Below are 18,508 nucleotides of genomic sequence, written 5' to 3' on the forward strand. Positions count from 1 at the left end.
TGGAGTCACCTATGGAAAGAGAATTTGGCATCATGCTCTCCTCCTGGCTGTGAACTTCTTGAAGACAGAGATCAAGACTGCGTTTTTCATCTTTTCTTCTTTATCTGAGCACAGTGCCAGGCACTATGTAAACATTCAGTGAACACCCAGTAAAAGCTGAATGAATTAAAGGAATTAATATTCATTCAGAGTAGCTGACTCAGTAATTCCACTTCTGAGAAAATGTCCTAAGGCAGCGATTCTAAATATGAATTCACAGAAAGAAGCAAGTTAAGTGCACAGAGTTGTTCTTTGTAAACATGAAAAATTAGAGACAACCTGAAAGTCCAAATCTAGAGGACTGGTTAAGTAAATTGTGGTGAATCTTTACGCCAGGATCTTATGCAGCCATTTTGTAAAGGAACACGAAGTTTGAATGACACAGAACTGTTACTACAGGGCTTGAAGGAAATCTGCCAAAATGATATTAGGGATGTGTTTGGGTAATGAGACACTGGATTTTTTTTTTCTTTCTTTTTTAGACAGGGTCTCCCTCTGTCACCCATTCTGGAGTACAATGGTGTGATCACAGCTCACAGCAGCCTTGACCTCCTGGGCTGAAGCAATTCTCCCACCTCAGTCTCCTAAATGGCTGGGACCACAGGTGCACACCACCAAGCCCAGCTAATATTTTTGTAGTTTTTGTAAAGACAGGGTTTTGCCATGTTGCTCAGGCTGGTCTCAAACTCCTTGGGCTCAAGGAATCCATTCACCTCAGCCTCCCAAAGTGCTGGGATTACAGGCATGAGCCACTGTGTCCAGCCAGAACACTGGATTTTTCAATATTCCTTTAGTTTTTTTCATTTTTTCAACTTTCTTTCGATAGCATTTGTTGCATTTATAGTGGAAAAATAAGTGTTTTTACTCTAGTAGGAGAAATGTATCATTACCCTTCATTCACTGGCAGAAACCCTCCCTGTAGATACCCCTTGTTACCCTTGCCCACTTCTCCTTTCCATTGTAATGACAGGTTATCAAGTTCTTAAAACTGAATTTTATTTACTTACCTATTTATTTATTGTTTAGAGACAGGGTCTCACACTGTCACCCAGGCTGGAGTGCAGTGGCACAGTCATGGCTCACTACAGCCTTGAACTCCCAGGCTCAAGTGATCCTTGCATCTCAACCTCCCATAGCTGGGACCACAGGCATGCACCACCATGCCTGGCTTGGTAGGGACAGGGCCTCGCTATGTTGCCCAGGCTGGTCTCAAACTCTTGACCTCAAGCAGGCTTCCCACCTCAACCTGCCAAAGGGCTGGGATTACAGGTGTGAGCCACCACACCCAGACTACTTTAGGGACTTTAATTGCAGTAAATCTGCATGGCAACCTGACATCTTTACCCTGCCTTCATCCTCTCCTGAAGCAGAGGAGAATCATGCCCAAGCTACCAGACATCTTCTCTCCTGACAGTCCACCTGACTAAGGAGGACTATAGTACCACACATCACCACCCCTAAAAGGCAACTGAATCAGAATACTGCGAACAGAAGCTGGGGAGAAGGAATGGGGGTAGTTTACTACTTAACCTCTGTTTCTCTATTTACATTCAGAGAGGTAGAATTCTTGGGGTCTGAATGAGAGTCTTCCAGTTCTATCCTTAATGGATTGGTTAACTGTTATGATAACTAATCCAAGGAACTTGGGAGAAAAGGCATGTGTTTGCTGCAGTCCTCCAATTTTCTTTGAGCTTCTGGAATTCACTTCATTATCCTCTGGATCAGAGAAATGCATTAAACTCTGCATTTACTTCCTGAGCTCCAGCTACTAAAGAAATTGATTGGCTAGTGATGTGTGCCGAGGCTGCCTGTGAAGTTGTGGGGTAGAGAAGGATGTGTCACCAGTTGTGAACTTGGAGATCAGTATGTGTCTGTGTCCTTCCTAATTCACCCAACCTGCTGCTTCCTGACCTTGTCCTAATATGGAGCAGGTTGAGCCTGAATATCGTCATAGCAGTAGATACTTTTATTCTTCCCTTTTACAGATGAAGAAACTGAAGCACAGAGATACTGGCGAGGCCTGGGTTTATTCTGACAGTCAGAAGTCAACTTTCTCAACCTCTGTTCTTTGTGGCCACCTTGAGATGGGCAGGTCGGGTGGGTAAAACCAGAGAGGTGCTTAAGTTTTTGTGGGGGGAATCTTTTCTGGCAGCAACTTGTTATAAACAGTTGAGTTCTTTTCTGCACGTTGCCCTTGCATATATATACCAGGACTGTAGAGTAACTTAAAAGCCTCCTTCTTTACATTTAGATTTTAAGGTTCTTTGTTTGGGTGGCAATCGGTTCTTATTGCAGTTAACACTTGAAAACTAGATTTCTATACAAACCCCCAAATCAGCCACCCATCTCTTCTCTCCTGTTGCTGCTGGGAAAAGATGACTGTGATCATAAAGCGTCTCTCTCCTTGCCATGAGCTCTTGGAAGAAAAGGTATCACAAAGACCAGGTGTACTTGCCAAGCTCGTGAATTTGGGGGAAAGGATAAGTGGGGAGATTCCTGGGTTGCTGCTGTGTGTTTACTTCTTGAGATAGCTCCTCTCGCCAGGTGAAGTGCAAGCCAGTTTCATTTTTGTGCCTCTTCCCAAGCTCCTGTGGCTGCAAGCTTGCTACAGCTGCACCTTCTAGACTCTGAACACCCCTCCACACCTTTTCTTTTCTTTTTTTTCTTTTTTGGTAAAATAAAAAATATATATATATACACACATACAATAAGATGTGAAAATCTTGGTTGTACCACTCAATGAGTTTTGAAAAATGCATACTCTCAAGCATATAACCCATGCCTCTATCAGGATATAGACTACTCCATCAATCCGGAAGTTTTCTTATGCACCTTGTTAATTGTCGCCCTACTCAGGTATAATCCCTGGTGTGATTTTTTTTATACCAAGGATTAGTTTTTCCCAGACCTTTTTAAAGAGACCTTGGAATTTGATTTTGTTGTTTTGAACAAAGCCTATTGGGTTTGGGGCCCATCTAACCTGGAGCTTTGCCCTGTTCACATATGGTGGCTCTAACTCCTTTAGTGTAAACAAATGTGAGGTAAATGCAGAAAAGGGCTGGACATTTATGCCCTTCCCTCAGACTCCCATTGTGAGCATCCTTTTCTAGCGTCAGTGTCTAGATGCTAAAGAGTGGTTTTACCTAACTTTTGTTTTTTAAGACACTAGGTAAGGGTATAGAGATGAATTAATCTTCCAACTTGACAACACAAGAATGTACTGTAAATTGAACCTGAACACCGGAGTATTCATTTCTCTCAATACCCATGTGCTTCCCCTTATAATTGCTTTTTTCGCTAGGTTAGCTGTGGCAGAACAACAATCATTCTTTGCCCAGATTATACCATGTCATTGTACCCTTGATAACTGCTAGGTATGTCCTCTGTCTGTAAAACTTGAGTTTCCCACTGCATGAGGAATAGCACACATTCCACAGAAATAGTGTAAGGTGTTACTTGTCATGAAGAAGCCTTTACTCTAGCAGAACTGATGAGAATACCTGCATAAATGTAAATGACATAAACCAACATCTGTGTAGTTCAAATCATTTGTAACAAAACTATACAAACTCCCAGGACTCCGGATTAGACGCTCAAACTGGAGAAATCATTATTAGAAAGAGGCATGATTGAGGTTTTATGGGAAGCTTTTAATGCTTAACACTATTGCTTCATTTCAGCTAAATGACTTCCTTAATGAACTACATTGCCACAGTGAGGCCCTTTGATTCCATACTACTATTACTATTACTATTACTATTACTACTACTACTACTACTACTGGTTACCTTTTATTGATATTTTGCACCTAGGGCCTGTCAGTCCATGTGCTATATGCTTTACATTCATTCTAATTGAATCCTGGTAACCCCATGTCATCACATGATGAGTCCTTATAAGGGGAAGGTAGGAGGGGAAGAGTGAGAGAAAGTGATGTGACAACAGAAGCAGAGAGAAGAGGAAAGTGGCAGATGCTACCTGCTGGCTTTGAAGATAGGACCACGAGCCAAGAAGTGCAGAGGCCATCTCTAGCAGCTGGATTATACTGTAGAAGTAATTATCACTTTTACAGATGAAGAAATTAGGGCTTTGAGAAGATGAAACTTGACTGAAACTGACAAGTCTGTGATTTGAATCTGTATCATTTCAGAATCCATTCTTCTTCCTACTCTACGTTACTTCCAGCTTTTAAGTTACTGAAAATGACTTCTTTCTTCCCATGAAGACTGTGAGGCTGTTTCTGTCAGAAGACAGCTGCTTCACCTTCTGCAGTGAAAGTCGCAGAACGTAGTGCTGCATCACAGTAGTCATGCTTGGGCTAAGGAAGGCAGGGTGCACAGTCTTAAACTCCAAACTGTGACTCCTTGATGTTTATTTAAGCTGGAAAGGACACAGTCATTCCCCTATCCATGGCGGGGAATTGGTTCCAGGACATCCCCCATTTCTGGATATAAAAATCTGCAGACGTTCAAGTCCCTGATAAGAAATGACATAGGATTTGCATATAACCTATGCACATCCTCCTGTGTATTTTAAATCATCTCTAGATTACTTATAATACCTAATACAATGTAAATGCTGTGTAAATAGTTATTATACTGTATTGGACCTTTTTATTTGTATCATTTTTGGTTTTTCCTATTTTTTCCTCCGAATATTTTTGATCTGAGGTTGGTGGAACCCATAGATGTGGAACCCATGGATACCGAGGGCTGACTGTACTGGCAAAGCTTTGTGCTCTCTCTTTGGTACTCTTTTTCCCTGGACTAAGGCTCCCTCTTGTGGTAGAAGCATGTCTTCTCCGGGCGCAGACTGAACACCTGCTTCTTTCTCAAGAGGTAAAAATCACCTAGTTTAGTGAGATGTGATGCACTGAGGTTGGCTCCCTAAGTGGCTTGTCATCTAAGGTTTTATCTTGTGAAGTGGGTTGAAGTTCAGTAGGGTTGGAACAAACAGAGAATTCTGTCCTGGAAAATTAATCGATTTTTGCCATATAAAATCTAAGAGAAGAGAAAAGGTTGTTATTCACCTGTATTTTAGTCAATTGGCAATCACACAGGCTCTTTGATTCCACTGTTCACCTCAGTGAAATATGAATTCTTTTGTACTTCCTTTCAATGTGAAATTGACCTGTGAATTTCAGAGTACTTATTTCCTATTGCTGTGACGTATCAGGAGAACAGTTTATTTTTAATGGTGATGGCATTTTTGTCATCTTGCCAGTCTGCACAATGTTTTAGACACGGGATCTTTACTGTGTCTCTGCAGGGCTATCCTCAGTTGACAGAAGGCAGCTGTGGTAGACAGAATGATGGCCCCTCAAAGCTGCCCATGTCCCTGGAACCTCTGAATATGTTACCTTTGCAAATAGGATTAAGTTAAAGGTGTTTCATTGGGGAACGTATCCTGGTTTGCCCAGGTGGCCCCAATGTCATCACAGGGATCCTTAGAAGGGGAAGGTAGGAGGGGAAGAGTGAGAAAAAGTGATGTGATAACAGAAGCAGAGAGAAGAGAGTGACAGAAGCTACATGCTGGCTTTGAGGATGGGACCACAAGCCAGGGAATGCAGAGGCCGTCCCTAGAAGCTAGAAAAGGCAAGGAAACAGATTTTTCCCCTAGAACTCCCAGAAGGAATGCAGTGCTGCTCACCCATTTTAGACTTCTGAAATCCACAACTGTAAGAGGATACATTTGTGTTGTTTTAAGCCATTAAGTTTATGCTACTTTGCAACAGCAGCAATAGGAAAGATTATACAAAATACTGTAACCAAGCAAATACCAAAACTTTATAATTGCCTATGGAACCTGTGTCTAGATCACCCTTTGTATCAGTCAAACTAGACTAGGTTATGCTTCAGTAACAAACAGCTTCTTCCATCTTAGCAAAAGCAAAGCTTTATTTCTTGCTCAGGCTATATGTCCATCTCAAGTTGGTGGGGGGCTCTGTGCCATGTCCTTATCCAGGGACCCAGGTTGACAGAGCCTCCACCATGTGGAACACAGCTGGTCACCATGGAGGGTCAAGGGAACATGAGAAATAGCACATTGGTCTTAAAGGCTTCCTCCCAGAGGTGACGCTTTTTTTTTCTTTTTTCCTTTTTTTTTTTTTTTTTTTTTGAGATGGCGTCTTCCACTGTCGCCCAGATTGGAGTGCAGTGGCGCAGTCTCAGCTCACTGCAGCCTCTGCCTCTTGGGTTCAAGCTATTCTCCTGCCTCAGCCTCCCAAGTAGCTGAGATTACAGGTGCCGCCACCATGCCCAGCTAATTGTTTTGTTTTGTTTTTGAGACGGAGTCTCACTCTGTTGTCCAGGCTGGAGTGCAGTGGCATGATCTCGGCTCACTGCAACCTCCACCTCCCGGGTTCAAGCAATTCTCCTGCCTCAGCCTCCTGAATAGCTGGAATTACAGGCAAGCACCACCACACCTGGCTAATTTTTGTATTTTTAGTAGAGACGGGGTTTCACCATGTTGGCCAGGCTGGTCTCGAACGCCTGATCTCGTGATCCACCCGCCTCAGCCTCCCAAAGTGCTGAGATTACAGGTGTGAGCCACCATGCCTGGCATTTTTTTTTTATTTTTAGTGGAGATGGGGCTTTGCCCTGTTGGCCAGGCCGGTCTTGAACTCCTGACCTCAGGTGATCCACCCACCTCAGCCTCCCAAAGTGCTGGGATTACAGGTGTGAGCCACCACACGCCCGGCCTACATGTGACTTTTGCTTAGTTTATTGACTGTGGCAAGTTACAGGCCCATGCCTGATTGAAAAAGGGGTAGGGAAGGCCCATCCTACCATTCCATAAAAAGGAGAAAGATTATTGGTGAAGAACACTAATGACTACCAAACTCTTCTTCCTCAATAAGGATCTTCTTGGACACCATTGTAGGAGTTGATTGTAGGCTAAAGACTCAGGATTCTATATCTCAGTCTGACACTGGCGCTTATCAGTGTCAGTAGGCCATATATAAAATATATATTTTAAATCTTTACTAAATGCATGAAATACTTGCCAAATAAGGAGACGATCAATTTAAGGTGACTTATAGAGGGCATATCTTCTTATATGAAGGCAGCCAAACTGTTATCTTACATGACTGGTGCCAAACTCTTGCTATTATACTACAATAAACACCCTGTTTATACATGTATACTTAGTTAATTTTGTCAGCTGAAAGAGTAATTTGATCACAGGATCATTTATGCAGAGCCTTATGGCTATTACAGTATGACCTTTTCATTTGCTTTCTTTGTGCCTTTGGTAAACAGATATTAAGGGGCTTTATTAATTGGATTGATTTCAGGATTCAGAGTTTTCCCAGATTTTAGTGATTTCTCAAATAGCCCTGATTCAGTAACATGATGACTATCTATAATGTGGGTTACAGAGGTGATCCTATGTTTTAACCTCTTTAAAAAGCTTGCTAAGAGTTCTTCAAAGTGAATAATTGTGATAAGCATATAGACTATGTTTTCACTTCCAGACATGTTTTATGTCCATCTGAGATATATAGAAATGGGAGAGAGGTGTTAGGGCAAGTGAAATTGTTACCCTTTTACAGATGACTGACTGCAGAACAAACAAGTGTTAGTGCCAGCCTCTTCTGCATTTGACCACAGTGACCATGGTTGCACTAAAAAAGACAAGAGAGAAAAGAAAAAAGATCCTATGACTTGGCTAAGGCCATGTAAGTTTACTTTGATCACCTATACCAGAGTCCTCTTGCACACAGTTGAAACATACACCTCCCCTTTTCTTCTTCGAAAACCATGTGTTCTTCCTTCCCCTGCTGTGATCTCAGTGGATCTAGCTCAAATGTGTTTAAGAAAGGTTTGTGGAGCTAGTTCATGGTTTATTATTTCAAATTAGAAAGGAACAGGGAACATCATACATAATCTATACGTTTTTATAAGGAGAAACCTTTTTTTTTTCCTGGTGAGGAAAAATACGGATCATATAATTTTGCTTTGTTGCTCAAAAACAATGTAGAAACTCCTCAGTGGTTCAGACTGGAAGAACTATGGGAAATGTAGCTGTTACTTTGACAGGAATTTGCCATCATCCTGGGTCACCTCAGTATCCATGAGGACAAACCAGCTTCCATGCCAGGCTCCCAGATGCTTGACTGCCTGGACCACAGGACCCTTGCTTCCCCTGCACTTCAGCCACCCACTGGCATCATCACAATGGGCTGTGTTAGCAAACACTGTGCAGCGCCTGTGCAGTCTCGAACCCAGACATCGAACTTCCTGAGTCCGGATTGGCAACCCTCCAGTTGTCTCACTCTTCACTGGCACTGCTGCTGTTTTTGGTTCTCAGGACAGGATATTGTCTCTTTTACTGTGTTCCTATCAACCCTCTTCTGTCTTCACTTCTTTTCTCACCTCCTTACTCTCCACAGTGCATGAGGCATCCCTCCTCACTCCCTTCAGTCATGCTCATTAGACAGAACCCAACCGGAATCAGTGCAGCCATCCACCTTCTCCCCCACCTTGACCCACTGTGTGCTGGTGGAGAGAATCACACCGCCAGTTTGCTGCTTGAAGCTCGCAAGGCTACTGCTATTTCAGACACAGCCGAGGATCTCTCACCTCCTGCATTAGAGTGAGGATAAACCCTCTGAGAGGAACTCCTCAACTTCTAGGCTCCCACCTAAGATTCCATTCTGTCACACTAGTGTGTTAGATCCAGTTCTTACTGGCTTGAAAGAGTTTGTTAAATGTTCAGGAATTTTATGAGCCAGTTGTTAAACATGGTTATTACTCAAAATTAAATGAAGACTGGGTGCAGTGGCTCATGCCTGTAATCCCAACACTTTAGGAGGCTGAGGTGGGAGGATCGCTTGAGGCCAGAAGTTCTAGACCAGCCTGGGCAACGTAGTGAGACCTCATCTCTACTAAAAATAAAAAGTAGCCAGGTGTAGTGGCACACACCTGTATTCCCAGCACTCAGGAGGCTGAGGCAAAAGGATTGCTTGATCCCAAGAGTTTGAGTCTACAGTGAGCCATGATCACGCACGTCTCTGCACTCCAGCCTGGGTGACAGAGTGAGACTCTATCTCAAAAGCAAGACAAAACAAACACAAATGATATAAACTTGCAGTTAAATACATTATATTAAAAATAGTGGTAATAAATACTTAAAACATTCTAGTTCTTAAATTTTACTATTTGTCTAGCTTTCAGGGTTATTTATGTCTATCACAGGGCAACCAACTGTCCCTGTTTGGTCAGGACTGAGGGATTTCCTCAGTGCTAAAAAGTGATAGAGAAAATGTTATTAGTGCAGATTAAACTTAAAAGTGTGTGGCCAGGCACAGTGCCTCACACCTGTAATCCCAGCACTTTGGGAGGCCAAGGTGGGCAGAGCACAAGGTCAGGAGTTCAAGACCAGCCTGGCCAAAATGCTGAAACCCCGTCTCTGCTAAAAATACAAAAATTTGCCAGGTGTGGTGGCAGGCACCTGTAGTCCCAGCTACTCAGGAGGCTGAGGCAGAAGAATCCCTTGTGAATCCAGGAGGCGGAGGTTACAGTGAGCCGAGATTGTGCCACTGCACTCCAGCCTGGGCTACAGAGCAAGACTCCATCTCAAAAAAAAAAAAAAAAAAAAAAAAATGTGTTAGCTGGGTATGGTGGTGTACACTTGTAGTTCCAGCTACTTGGGAGGCTGAGGCGGGAAGATTGCTTGAGCCCGGGAAGCAGAGGCTGCAGTGAGCCAAGATGACACCACCACACTCCAACCTGGGCAACAGAGTGAGACCCTGTCTCAAAATAAATAAATAAAAATAAAAGTGTGCTGCGGGGCCAGGCGCAGGGGCTCATGCCTGTAATCCCACCACTTTGGGAGGATCACTTGAGCCCAGGAGTTCAAGATCAGCCTGGGCAACATAGGGAGATATCATCTTTACAAAAAATCAAAAAATTACCTGGGCGTGGTGGCACACACATGTGGCCCCAGCTATTTGAGAGACTGAGGTGGGAGGATCTCTTGAGCCCAGGAAGTCAAGGCTGCGGTGAGCTGTGATCATGCCACTGCACTCCAGCCTGAGCAGCAGAGTGACTGGACAGCTTTCCAAGATTGAGACCTCCTCTTTTAACCATTCTCTCTCTCTCTCTCTCTGTGTGTGTGTGTGTGTGTGTGTGTGTGTGTGTGTGTGTGTAGTGAATTAGATAATGCATGTGAAGAGCTTAGTATAGTGCTTGGCAAAGTAAGGGCTTATTAGCTGTTGTTCTATTTATGGTCTGTAGCTGGTGACTTTCAGTTCTCTCTGCAAGCAGTAGGCCTGTATGTCTATCCAACCACCTGCTTATGTAGCATGTGGCCTTTGCTGTCCCACAGGTGGCTCCAACTCAGCTTGGACCAAACTGAACTCTTCTCCTCAGCTTCCATCCTCAAACCTGGTCCTTCTTTCACGTGTCTTATTATGGTGAATCCCCTCAGCTGCCCGGGTCCCCCAACCTCTCCCATCCAGCAGGTCACCCAGGCCTGCTCATTCTCCTGCCTTGGCAGCTCTTTTCCGTGTCCATTTCTCCCCATTCCCCACCGCCGCTGCCTTCATTCTGACCATCGGTATCTGTCTCCAGGACTGCTACAGCAGGCTTCTGGCTGAGACCCACGCCTTGAGGATTGCCACCCCCAATTCATTGCCTATACACTAGCGAGAGGGATCTGTCAATAATACGAACCTGGGCCTGTGCTGATCCAGTTGGAACCCCTAGTGGCTTCCAGGATGCTCCTTATCTTCCTTGAAGTCCTCATGCTGTGGCTTCATCTCCTCCTTTCGTGGGCTCTGCCCCCACCCTCTAGATTCCTTCCCATACCCCATCTTTAGCTCAGAGGCCTTTGCCTATGCTGCTTGTTCTGCATAGAATATCCTTCCCTCCCCTACCTCACCCAACCCCATCCCCTTCACCTAGCAGCTCCCATCTACACTCAGCCAAGGTGATTCTAAGTTCTAGGAAGCAGGCCGGATACGGTGGCTCATGCCTGTAGTCCCACCACTTTGGGAGGCTGAGGCGGGTGGATCACCTGAAATCAGGAGTTTAAGACCAGCCTGACCAACATGGTGAAGCCCTATCTCTACTAAAAATACAAAATTAACCGGGCGTGGTGGCGTGCCTGTAACCCCAGCTACTCAGAAGGCTGAGGCAGGAGAATCGCTTGAACCCGGGAGGTGGAGCTTGCAGTGAGCCGAGATCGCACCACTGCACTCCAGCCTGGGCGACAGAGTGAGACTCTGCCTCAAAAAAAAAAAAAAAAAAAAAAAGTTCTCTCTGGCTTCAGTCCCCATCCTCCTCGGGTTGGGCTAAGTGCCCCTCCCTTGTGCCCTGGCACTCAGGACTTCCCCTAAGTAAGCACACCTGGCAATCATGGCACTGCACTGGCTCCCTGGCGCCCACCCGAGACCGAGTTCTCAGAGGACAGAGGGCGTGTTGTACTTGTGCCGGCCTTCCTAGCACCTGGAAGCATGACGGGTTCCCAGTGGATGTTTGGGAAGTTAAATTATTGTAGGGGTGGTGCTAGAGTACTTACGTTGCCGCTAGACCTACTGGGGGTGAGCAATGAGGGAGTGAAGCGAACAGCGTGTGGACTTGCTGGACTTCTTACCCGTTTGTCTTGTCATCCTCATCCTCACAGCCAGATGAAAACTCGCTGGATTTTTCCTCCTGTATGCTACGGCCTGGGATTAAAAATGCTCAGGAACTTGCCTGTGGAGTGTGCCTCTTGAACGTGGACTCGAGGAGCCGGGTAAGCCACGCAGCCTCGTTGCAGGTGGCAGAGGGCTTCCCTAACGTGACTCGGGACGACCTTATCTGGCCCACTTTACTGCGAAGTTTGTGACCAGAGGTGGGGATTTTCTCAAGTCCTAAAAGCTGATGATAGGAGCAGACACATCCCCTCGTGAGGGCAGCGGGGGAGCTGTGGAGGGAGTGGACGCGGCTCTCATGCCTGCAGCACCCTGTACGTAGTGGGGTGGTCAGGAGGAAAGGGTGAACCTGTAAGGATGTGTTCGGAGGCAAGAGGCCCTGTTCTGGGAATGTTGTTGACCTGTGGTTTCAACGTTATTTCAGAAAGAAGAGAAGCCTGCAGAAGAACATCCTAAAAAAGTATGAACCAGTTACACCTTATCTTAGCGTCTCCATTTTAATTTTGAGTGTGGAGGGCAAATTGGATGATTCCATCCATTGCATCCTGAACTGTTCCAGTCATGAATCCTTCACTGAGTCAGTCTGGTTCCCATAATGTTTGATTGAGTCTACTAATGTGTCTGTGTGGCTCCACTTCTGTCTTACTTGCATGCTTGTTTCTCATAATTGGCTTCTGGTGTTGCAGTTATTTTTCTCTGTGATGAATGGGGTGACAGAACGAGCAACTTCTGGAAGCCTGGAAGGTGTAGTGACACACAGAAGGAGATCAAAGAGCTTATCAGGATGTAGCCATTTAGCCATATTTTAACAGACAAGCCACAAGTTGGGTTTCAGAGTTTTGTTTATATGCAGTGCATTAGAACACTAACCCCAGGACGCGGCTGAGGTTTGGACTACTGTTCCATGGCTGGCTGTAGCTTACCGATAAGCCTACTCATCTGGAAATAATTCTTATGTGTTTAATGCCCATTCATTTCAAGGCGTTTTTTTTTTTTAACTCTATACCTGTTTGGACTTTTTGATAATGTAGATTCAGTTATTCGCTCCCAATGCCATTCGACCCTAAGAGTTGTTAACTGCCGTTCTCTGACTCTCTCGTTCTCGAACTCTTGTAATTTTTTGTCATGATAGGCTTGTGGTCAGCTGCAGAAGTGTAAAGGATTGCATGCCGCAGTCAGATGCCAGCCTTAGGAGGAGGGCTTCCTTCAGCACAGTGAGGGATCCAAGCTATCCACAGCCCTCGGCTACTTTAGTTCCCCTTATGATTCCCCCGCTCCGCCCCATAACCTCTGTCTGCCTTTTCCATGGAAGATTTGGCCGCCTTTTCCCGAAACTAGGTTTAGTGGTAACAATTTTATAGCTTTAATTAGCAGTAAAAAACCTTCTCTCTTAAATTCCTGTAGCTACCCACTCAGCTTTTGTGTGTGCCATTTTGGCCTCAGCCTCTGTGACCTGGAGAGATGTACATGTTGGTTTCTGAAAAGCTCTGAGATGCAGAAAAAGCCTGACTTGTCCCACATCTCTGTTTATTTCTGGCAGGCATTCAACTCAGAAACAGACAGTTTCAAGCTGGCCTACGGAGGGCACCAGTATCACGCCAGCTGTGCCAACTTCTGGATCAACTGTGTCGAACCAAAGCCTCCTGGCCTTGTCCTGCCTGACCTGCTCTGAACAACTCCTCTGTGAAGCACTGACTCTTTTTTCTTCTGTGACACCCCACGGGGTGACAGGGACCAATCAGTAGAATGCGAGCGCTGCACAGTTCACTTCCCTGAATTGATATGAAGAACACCGCAAGCGACGGGGCCCCCGTCACCCCCACGGCCAGTCTGCGGGGCTTCAGGTAAAATCGTCCCACTCAAGCGGCACGTGGCGCCAGAAGCTTGCTCACTTCTCTCTACTTTTCTTAAGGTTTTCTAAAATACAGACCACAGCTTTCTGGATCTAAGGAAGAACTTGCTGCTGCAGTATTGAAACTGTGAAGAACTGACATTTTTGAAGAAAAATAAACTACTGTTGCGGGACTAGAATGGGCAGCTGCTTGGAGCCAGTGCTTGTTTTTACCCAGAACACTTACTGTCCTGTGAAGTAGAGTGCATTTATTTGCATTTAGTTTGTTAATGTCTGAAATGAATAAAAAGAGGAAATTACGATTAAACTGATGTTCTGCTTTTTATGGAGAAGATTCTGCCCGTCTGCCCTGGACAGTAGCAGGGAGTTGAGGGCAGATTTTACCCACTTGGCTGTCACAACTGAACCAGTTCTCTACTCCTTCCCTTCATTGCTGTCAACGCTCAAGACTTTTTTCCAAAACATGCCTGCAGTCCTGAAGAATGGCACTCTGCAGTCCTGAAGAATGGCACTCTGCAGTCCTGAAGAATGCTCATTTTCACACAGGCCCAAATCCTGTGTATCAGGATAATATCCTTCCCTGCAGGAGCCTTCACTGCAAACCTGTTTTGCCGCATGCAAAGACTGTGACCATGGAGTTTTCTCAGACAAGATTTGTAAAGGCAGTGGAATGAAATCTCTTGGCAGTGGCCGCTCTCCAAATTTCCAAAGATGACTACATAGGGACCAACACTGCCTGACTTTGCAGTATCTGTGAGAAAAACCTGAAAATTAATTCAGGGTGAAAATGTGGAGTTCTTGGCCTAGTGTAAAGTATCAAGATGTATATTTATGGGATAGATACATGACTTAGAAGAAAATTGTCCAGAAATAGTACTGAGTTTTAGATGGAAAAGACTCGTGCTTCCTGGAGTAGGGAATTTTCTTTGCCATTTAATCTGAATGCATAAAATTAGGGGGAAAACTCAAGTGGCTAAGAGCTGTTATTCCTAGGAAGAACGTACCAATCTAGGGCACACGTCTCTCTGAATTGTTGATTATGCGCTTTATGAAGAGATTTTTCAATCTCATGTGCTTTACTTTGTGCGGTTTAGGCCCTCTGACCTAGACTTTTATTTTTAAACCGACAAAGTTGGTCTTGTCTATAATTGCTGCTTTTACATAATTTATTTTCCCTTCTCAGAACAAATTCTATCTTGGTCCGTCTTATAGCTTTTCCATGTTCTCCAAGAAAGGTGTGGAACATTTTCATTAAACAGCTGTTGCTGAGGCTCCTGCTTGACCTTCTGCACGCCCCAATGCAGAGAGAGGCACCGAGGAGAGAAAGGCTTTTCTCACTCGCTCCCGATGATACCGTCTCTGGCCGGTCCTGACTGAGACAGCTCACTCTGAATTGGTACCTTTGGAGCTTTTGCCCACCACAAGGCTAATGGGGTGTTTCTAACAACACAGGAGGGACAGCTTGTGGCAGGCTTTTCCTGAGGCCTCGGTGCTTTCATCCTGGGCAGCACCAGGTCCACATGGAGCTGGAATGCAAGCAGGCTTCTAATTGGTCTTAAAAATTTCTTTCTTTTTTTTGTTTTTTGAGATGGAGTTTCACTCTTGTTACCCAGGCTGGAGTGCAATAGCACAATCTCAGCTCACTGCAACCTCTGCCTCCCGAGTTCAAGCAATTCTCCTGCCTCAGCCCCACGAGTAGCTGGGATTACAGACATACGCCACCATGCCCGGCTAATTTTGTATTTTTAGTAGAGACAGGGTTTCTCCATGTTGGTCACGCTCGAACTCCCAACCTCAGGTGATCCGCCTGCCTCAGCCTCCCAAAGTACTGGGATTACATGCATGAGCCACCGCGCCTGGCCTAAATTTCATAACAGAACCATGACAGCAGAATCTACCTTTGCAATAAGAATGTTTCCCAGGAGTTAGAGACCAGCCCTGGGCAAGATGGCAAGACCCCAGCTAATTATACAAAAAATAATTAGCCAGGCATGGTGGAGTGCATCTGTGGACATTTGTGGTCCCAGCTACTAGGGAGGCTGAGGCAGGAGGATCACATGAGTCCAGGAGTCTGACAGTGACTGTTAAAAATTTCTTTCTTTTTTACAACAGCCTAGGTGATAAGAGAGAGACTGTGTCTCTTAAAAAAAAAAAAATAGTAAGTTTCCCAATTTGAAATGTTGCTGAGACATTTTTTTTGAAATGCTGTGTAGATGCCTATCATGTCACAGTGGCCCAGTATCGACATTTTAAAAAGTAAGCTTGTTAGCTGGGCTGGTTTCTATTCCTGAGAAATTCCAGAATGCCTCAGATACAATTCCTTAGTATAATTCCCACTTTCCTTACCAAGAGCGATAGGCTTAGTCACTCCGTGGGAGGTGCCACAGGAAAATTCAGCAGACGTCAACAGAAAAGCCTTTGCTATGAAAAGTATTCACTACCTTTCATATCTCTTGAATACTTGAAATGTTTAATTAGATGCCACCAATAGGGATCCAAGGAGTGTGGGACACCATTGCGCTGCTTTTCTTTATAAACATTTATTATAATGACTCAACACTGCATTCAGCTTCACCTCAGCTCTTCCTGTTAGCCAGGAGCCCCGTGTCCTTGGAAACCGTAACCAAGGTTACTTATTTCCATACTGTGTATTGTGTCAGCCCGCTTCACCCCACTGCTTGAATGGCGATTAATAGCACTTTTCTTTTTTTGGTGGGATGTTTTGCCTTTAAAATTTTTATGGCTTAGTGTGTAATTTCATTTTTGTCTGGACATGCTTGAGATAGAAGAGGTACTGGATGTATTAGGATATTTTCCATGCTTTATTTTTCCTGTGGCTACTAGTTAGCATTTCATAGGGGTTGTGAATTTTTGATTATTTGAATATTTTGTGTCCATACACATATTTGAAGGGTTTTGGGCGTCTTATTTGTTTAAAGGTGTCTTCTGTTTGCCTGTTTAATGTGTACTTCAGCTTTGCAAAGATTATAGGGCTGTATGTTACAGAAATAGGAGATGCTGGCCCTGTACTGGGGACCACTACAAAAATTCCCCTGAACACCTTTGAGGTCAAATGCCTGCCTTTGTGAACAGTTCATAAACTGACATTTTCAGACATCTGCCATTCAGAAGGGAGCGCTGTAACCTGCTGTAGACCATTCCAGCAAATGTCAGAATGCAGGGCAAGATGTGTGTCGACTGTGTTTTTTAAGTTTAAATTACTTATTTCTTCAGGTGAGTGTGCACCAAATAACAATACTGAAAGGCCCGCCCTTTGCAAGGCCGAGGAAATAAAGCTTAAGTGAAACAGCTCTTGGGGGGAAAAATGCCACTTTACGAATACTTTTCTAACAAAATAGCATTATAATGAAGTTTTTACTTAATTCCATTATTTATATGTTGATGTGAATATAAGTGGTTAAAAAAGTATTCTTGTGGGACATCTCATTACTTTGTAGCTGTGGCGTTATTAACCAGTGAATGCTGTGGTCCGTAGCAAAATGCGTTGTCTTCTGTGTGATGTGGAATTCAGGCCTGTAATTTTAAAAGATGGTGTGGTTTTTCCCTTGTTCGTATTTTAATAAACAACTGCTCTAATTGATATGTTTAGATATTATAAAGCTTTACCTTTAAAATATTTTCAGGGTCTGTTCTGAAATCACCCACTGTTAAACTTCCCTCACCAAAATACAAATGTAGAAGAATGTCAGGCTACTAGACCTTTTCTTGGTCTTGTCTTTGTTGGGTTGATTTCACGTAGATGCAAGTCACGAGGATGAACAGGGGCCCACGCACTTAAGATTACAAAGGTGTTCAGCTTCCTGTGTGCGAAGAACTCTTAGTCACAGCCCCGCAGTGCTGCTTGCCAGGAATTCTACAGGTGATTTTCATTAATTACGAAGAACATCGGTCACCAGGTGTCTTCTCGCCCTAGGACAATGGTTATTTGGGGGCTCTTATTCAGAAACTCCCAGACTCAAAGCTCAGCCTCATACTAAAGCAGCCAGAGCCTCCCTGGATTATTTGTTTTTTTGTTTGTTTGTTTTTGATCTTACAGCATTTGTTGGTTCCTCTGATTTCTCATAGAAACTATTAATTTTTTTCCTTTTAATTTTTCTAGAGAATAATGATGCATGTTTATAACAGTGGGCAGCCAGGGGTATAAAGCAATAAAAGGTAGAACTTAGATGGAAAAAACCATTGCCACAAACCAGGTAAAATGTTTCGTGGATATTTGTCTAAGTATGTAGCTACTGGCCTATGTATGGCTTCCTGCCAAAATGGACCCAAAAAATCTAGAAAACGATTCCTCTGGTGCGCAAGCTACAACGTCCCTGACAAATGAGGCCAAAGAGCAGGGCTGCGACCGGTTCCCATCGCACGGGCAGACTCCCAGGAGGCCCTCCAGAAGGCAGGCACGCCCTAGGACAGTGGTTATTTGGGGGCATGTGGAAAGCTTTCACCCAGTTGTGTCCCAGCAGTGGGACAGAGGCGAGCTCATTCACCTTCTACCGTGTACCTGATGAGCGGTGCCGCCCATTTTATCAGGAGCAGTGACCTGGGTGACATTTCCAAAGTTAAAGGCAGCCATTTTTTGTTATTTGCTTATCGCTTATACTGAGGTTTGGTTTAGGGCATTTTTATAGGTAGTAATAGTTGAGCAGAGGCACCTTTTATTGAAAACCAGTTTCTCTGATGGAGGACATGTTGCTTAGGGGTGCTCCACTAACCAAGAGGAAACCAAAACCAGCACCCCTGATCAGAGCGTGCACTCTTATCTCCCACCGCCCAGCACTGGGGACAGTGTGTCTGCCACCCACCAGGATGTGAAGCGCCGACGGGACTCTGCTGGGATGTGTATTTTAAGTGGTGTTCACAACTGTCATAAGAGCCATATTTTAGCAGTTACTGGAGAGCACCTTTTTTTCCATCATCGACACACACACATATCCTGAAATTATTAGTAAAAATTCTAA

The 18,508-nt window shown here is 44.4% G+C and overlaps 1 protein-coding gene and 1 long non-coding RNA gene across 51 annotated transcripts in view; one reads left to right on the forward strand and one right to left on the reverse strand.

Moving 5' to 3' along the window:
- The window catches only part of SYNRG (synergin gamma), a 334,879-nt gene extending 317,746 nt beyond the window's left edge, over positions 1-17,133 (forward strand). For 28 of the 50 annotated variants that reach the window (XM_015119432.3, XM_015119435.3, XM_015119437.3 and 25 more), the window contains 3 exons: positions 11,671-11,781; positions 12,105-12,140; positions 13,221-17,133. In XM_015119432.3, the coding sequence (XP_014974918.3) occupies positions 11,671-11,781; positions 12,105-12,140; positions 13,221-13,352 (279 nt within the window). In that variant the 3' untranslated portion in view covers positions 13,353-17,133. 50 annotated transcript variants of the gene reach the window in all.
- Positions 6,308-10,936, reverse strand: LOC144335471 (uncharacterized). Its single transcript, XR_013406353.1, has 2 exons — positions 10,066-10,936; positions 6,308-6,338 (listed from the first exon to the last, which is right to left on the reverse strand). It is a non-coding gene; the product is annotated as an uncharacterized LOC144335471 (long non-coding RNA).
- Positions 17,134-18,508: the final 1,375 nt, after the last annotated feature.

The sequence above is a fragment of the Macaca mulatta genome, chromosome 16 (genome assembly GCF_049350105.2).
Source record: "Macaca mulatta isolate MMU2019108-1 chromosome 16, T2T-MMU8v2.0, whole genome shotgun sequence".
Taxonomy (NCBI): domain Eukaryota; kingdom Metazoa; phylum Chordata; class Mammalia; order Primates; family Cercopithecidae; genus Macaca; species Macaca mulatta.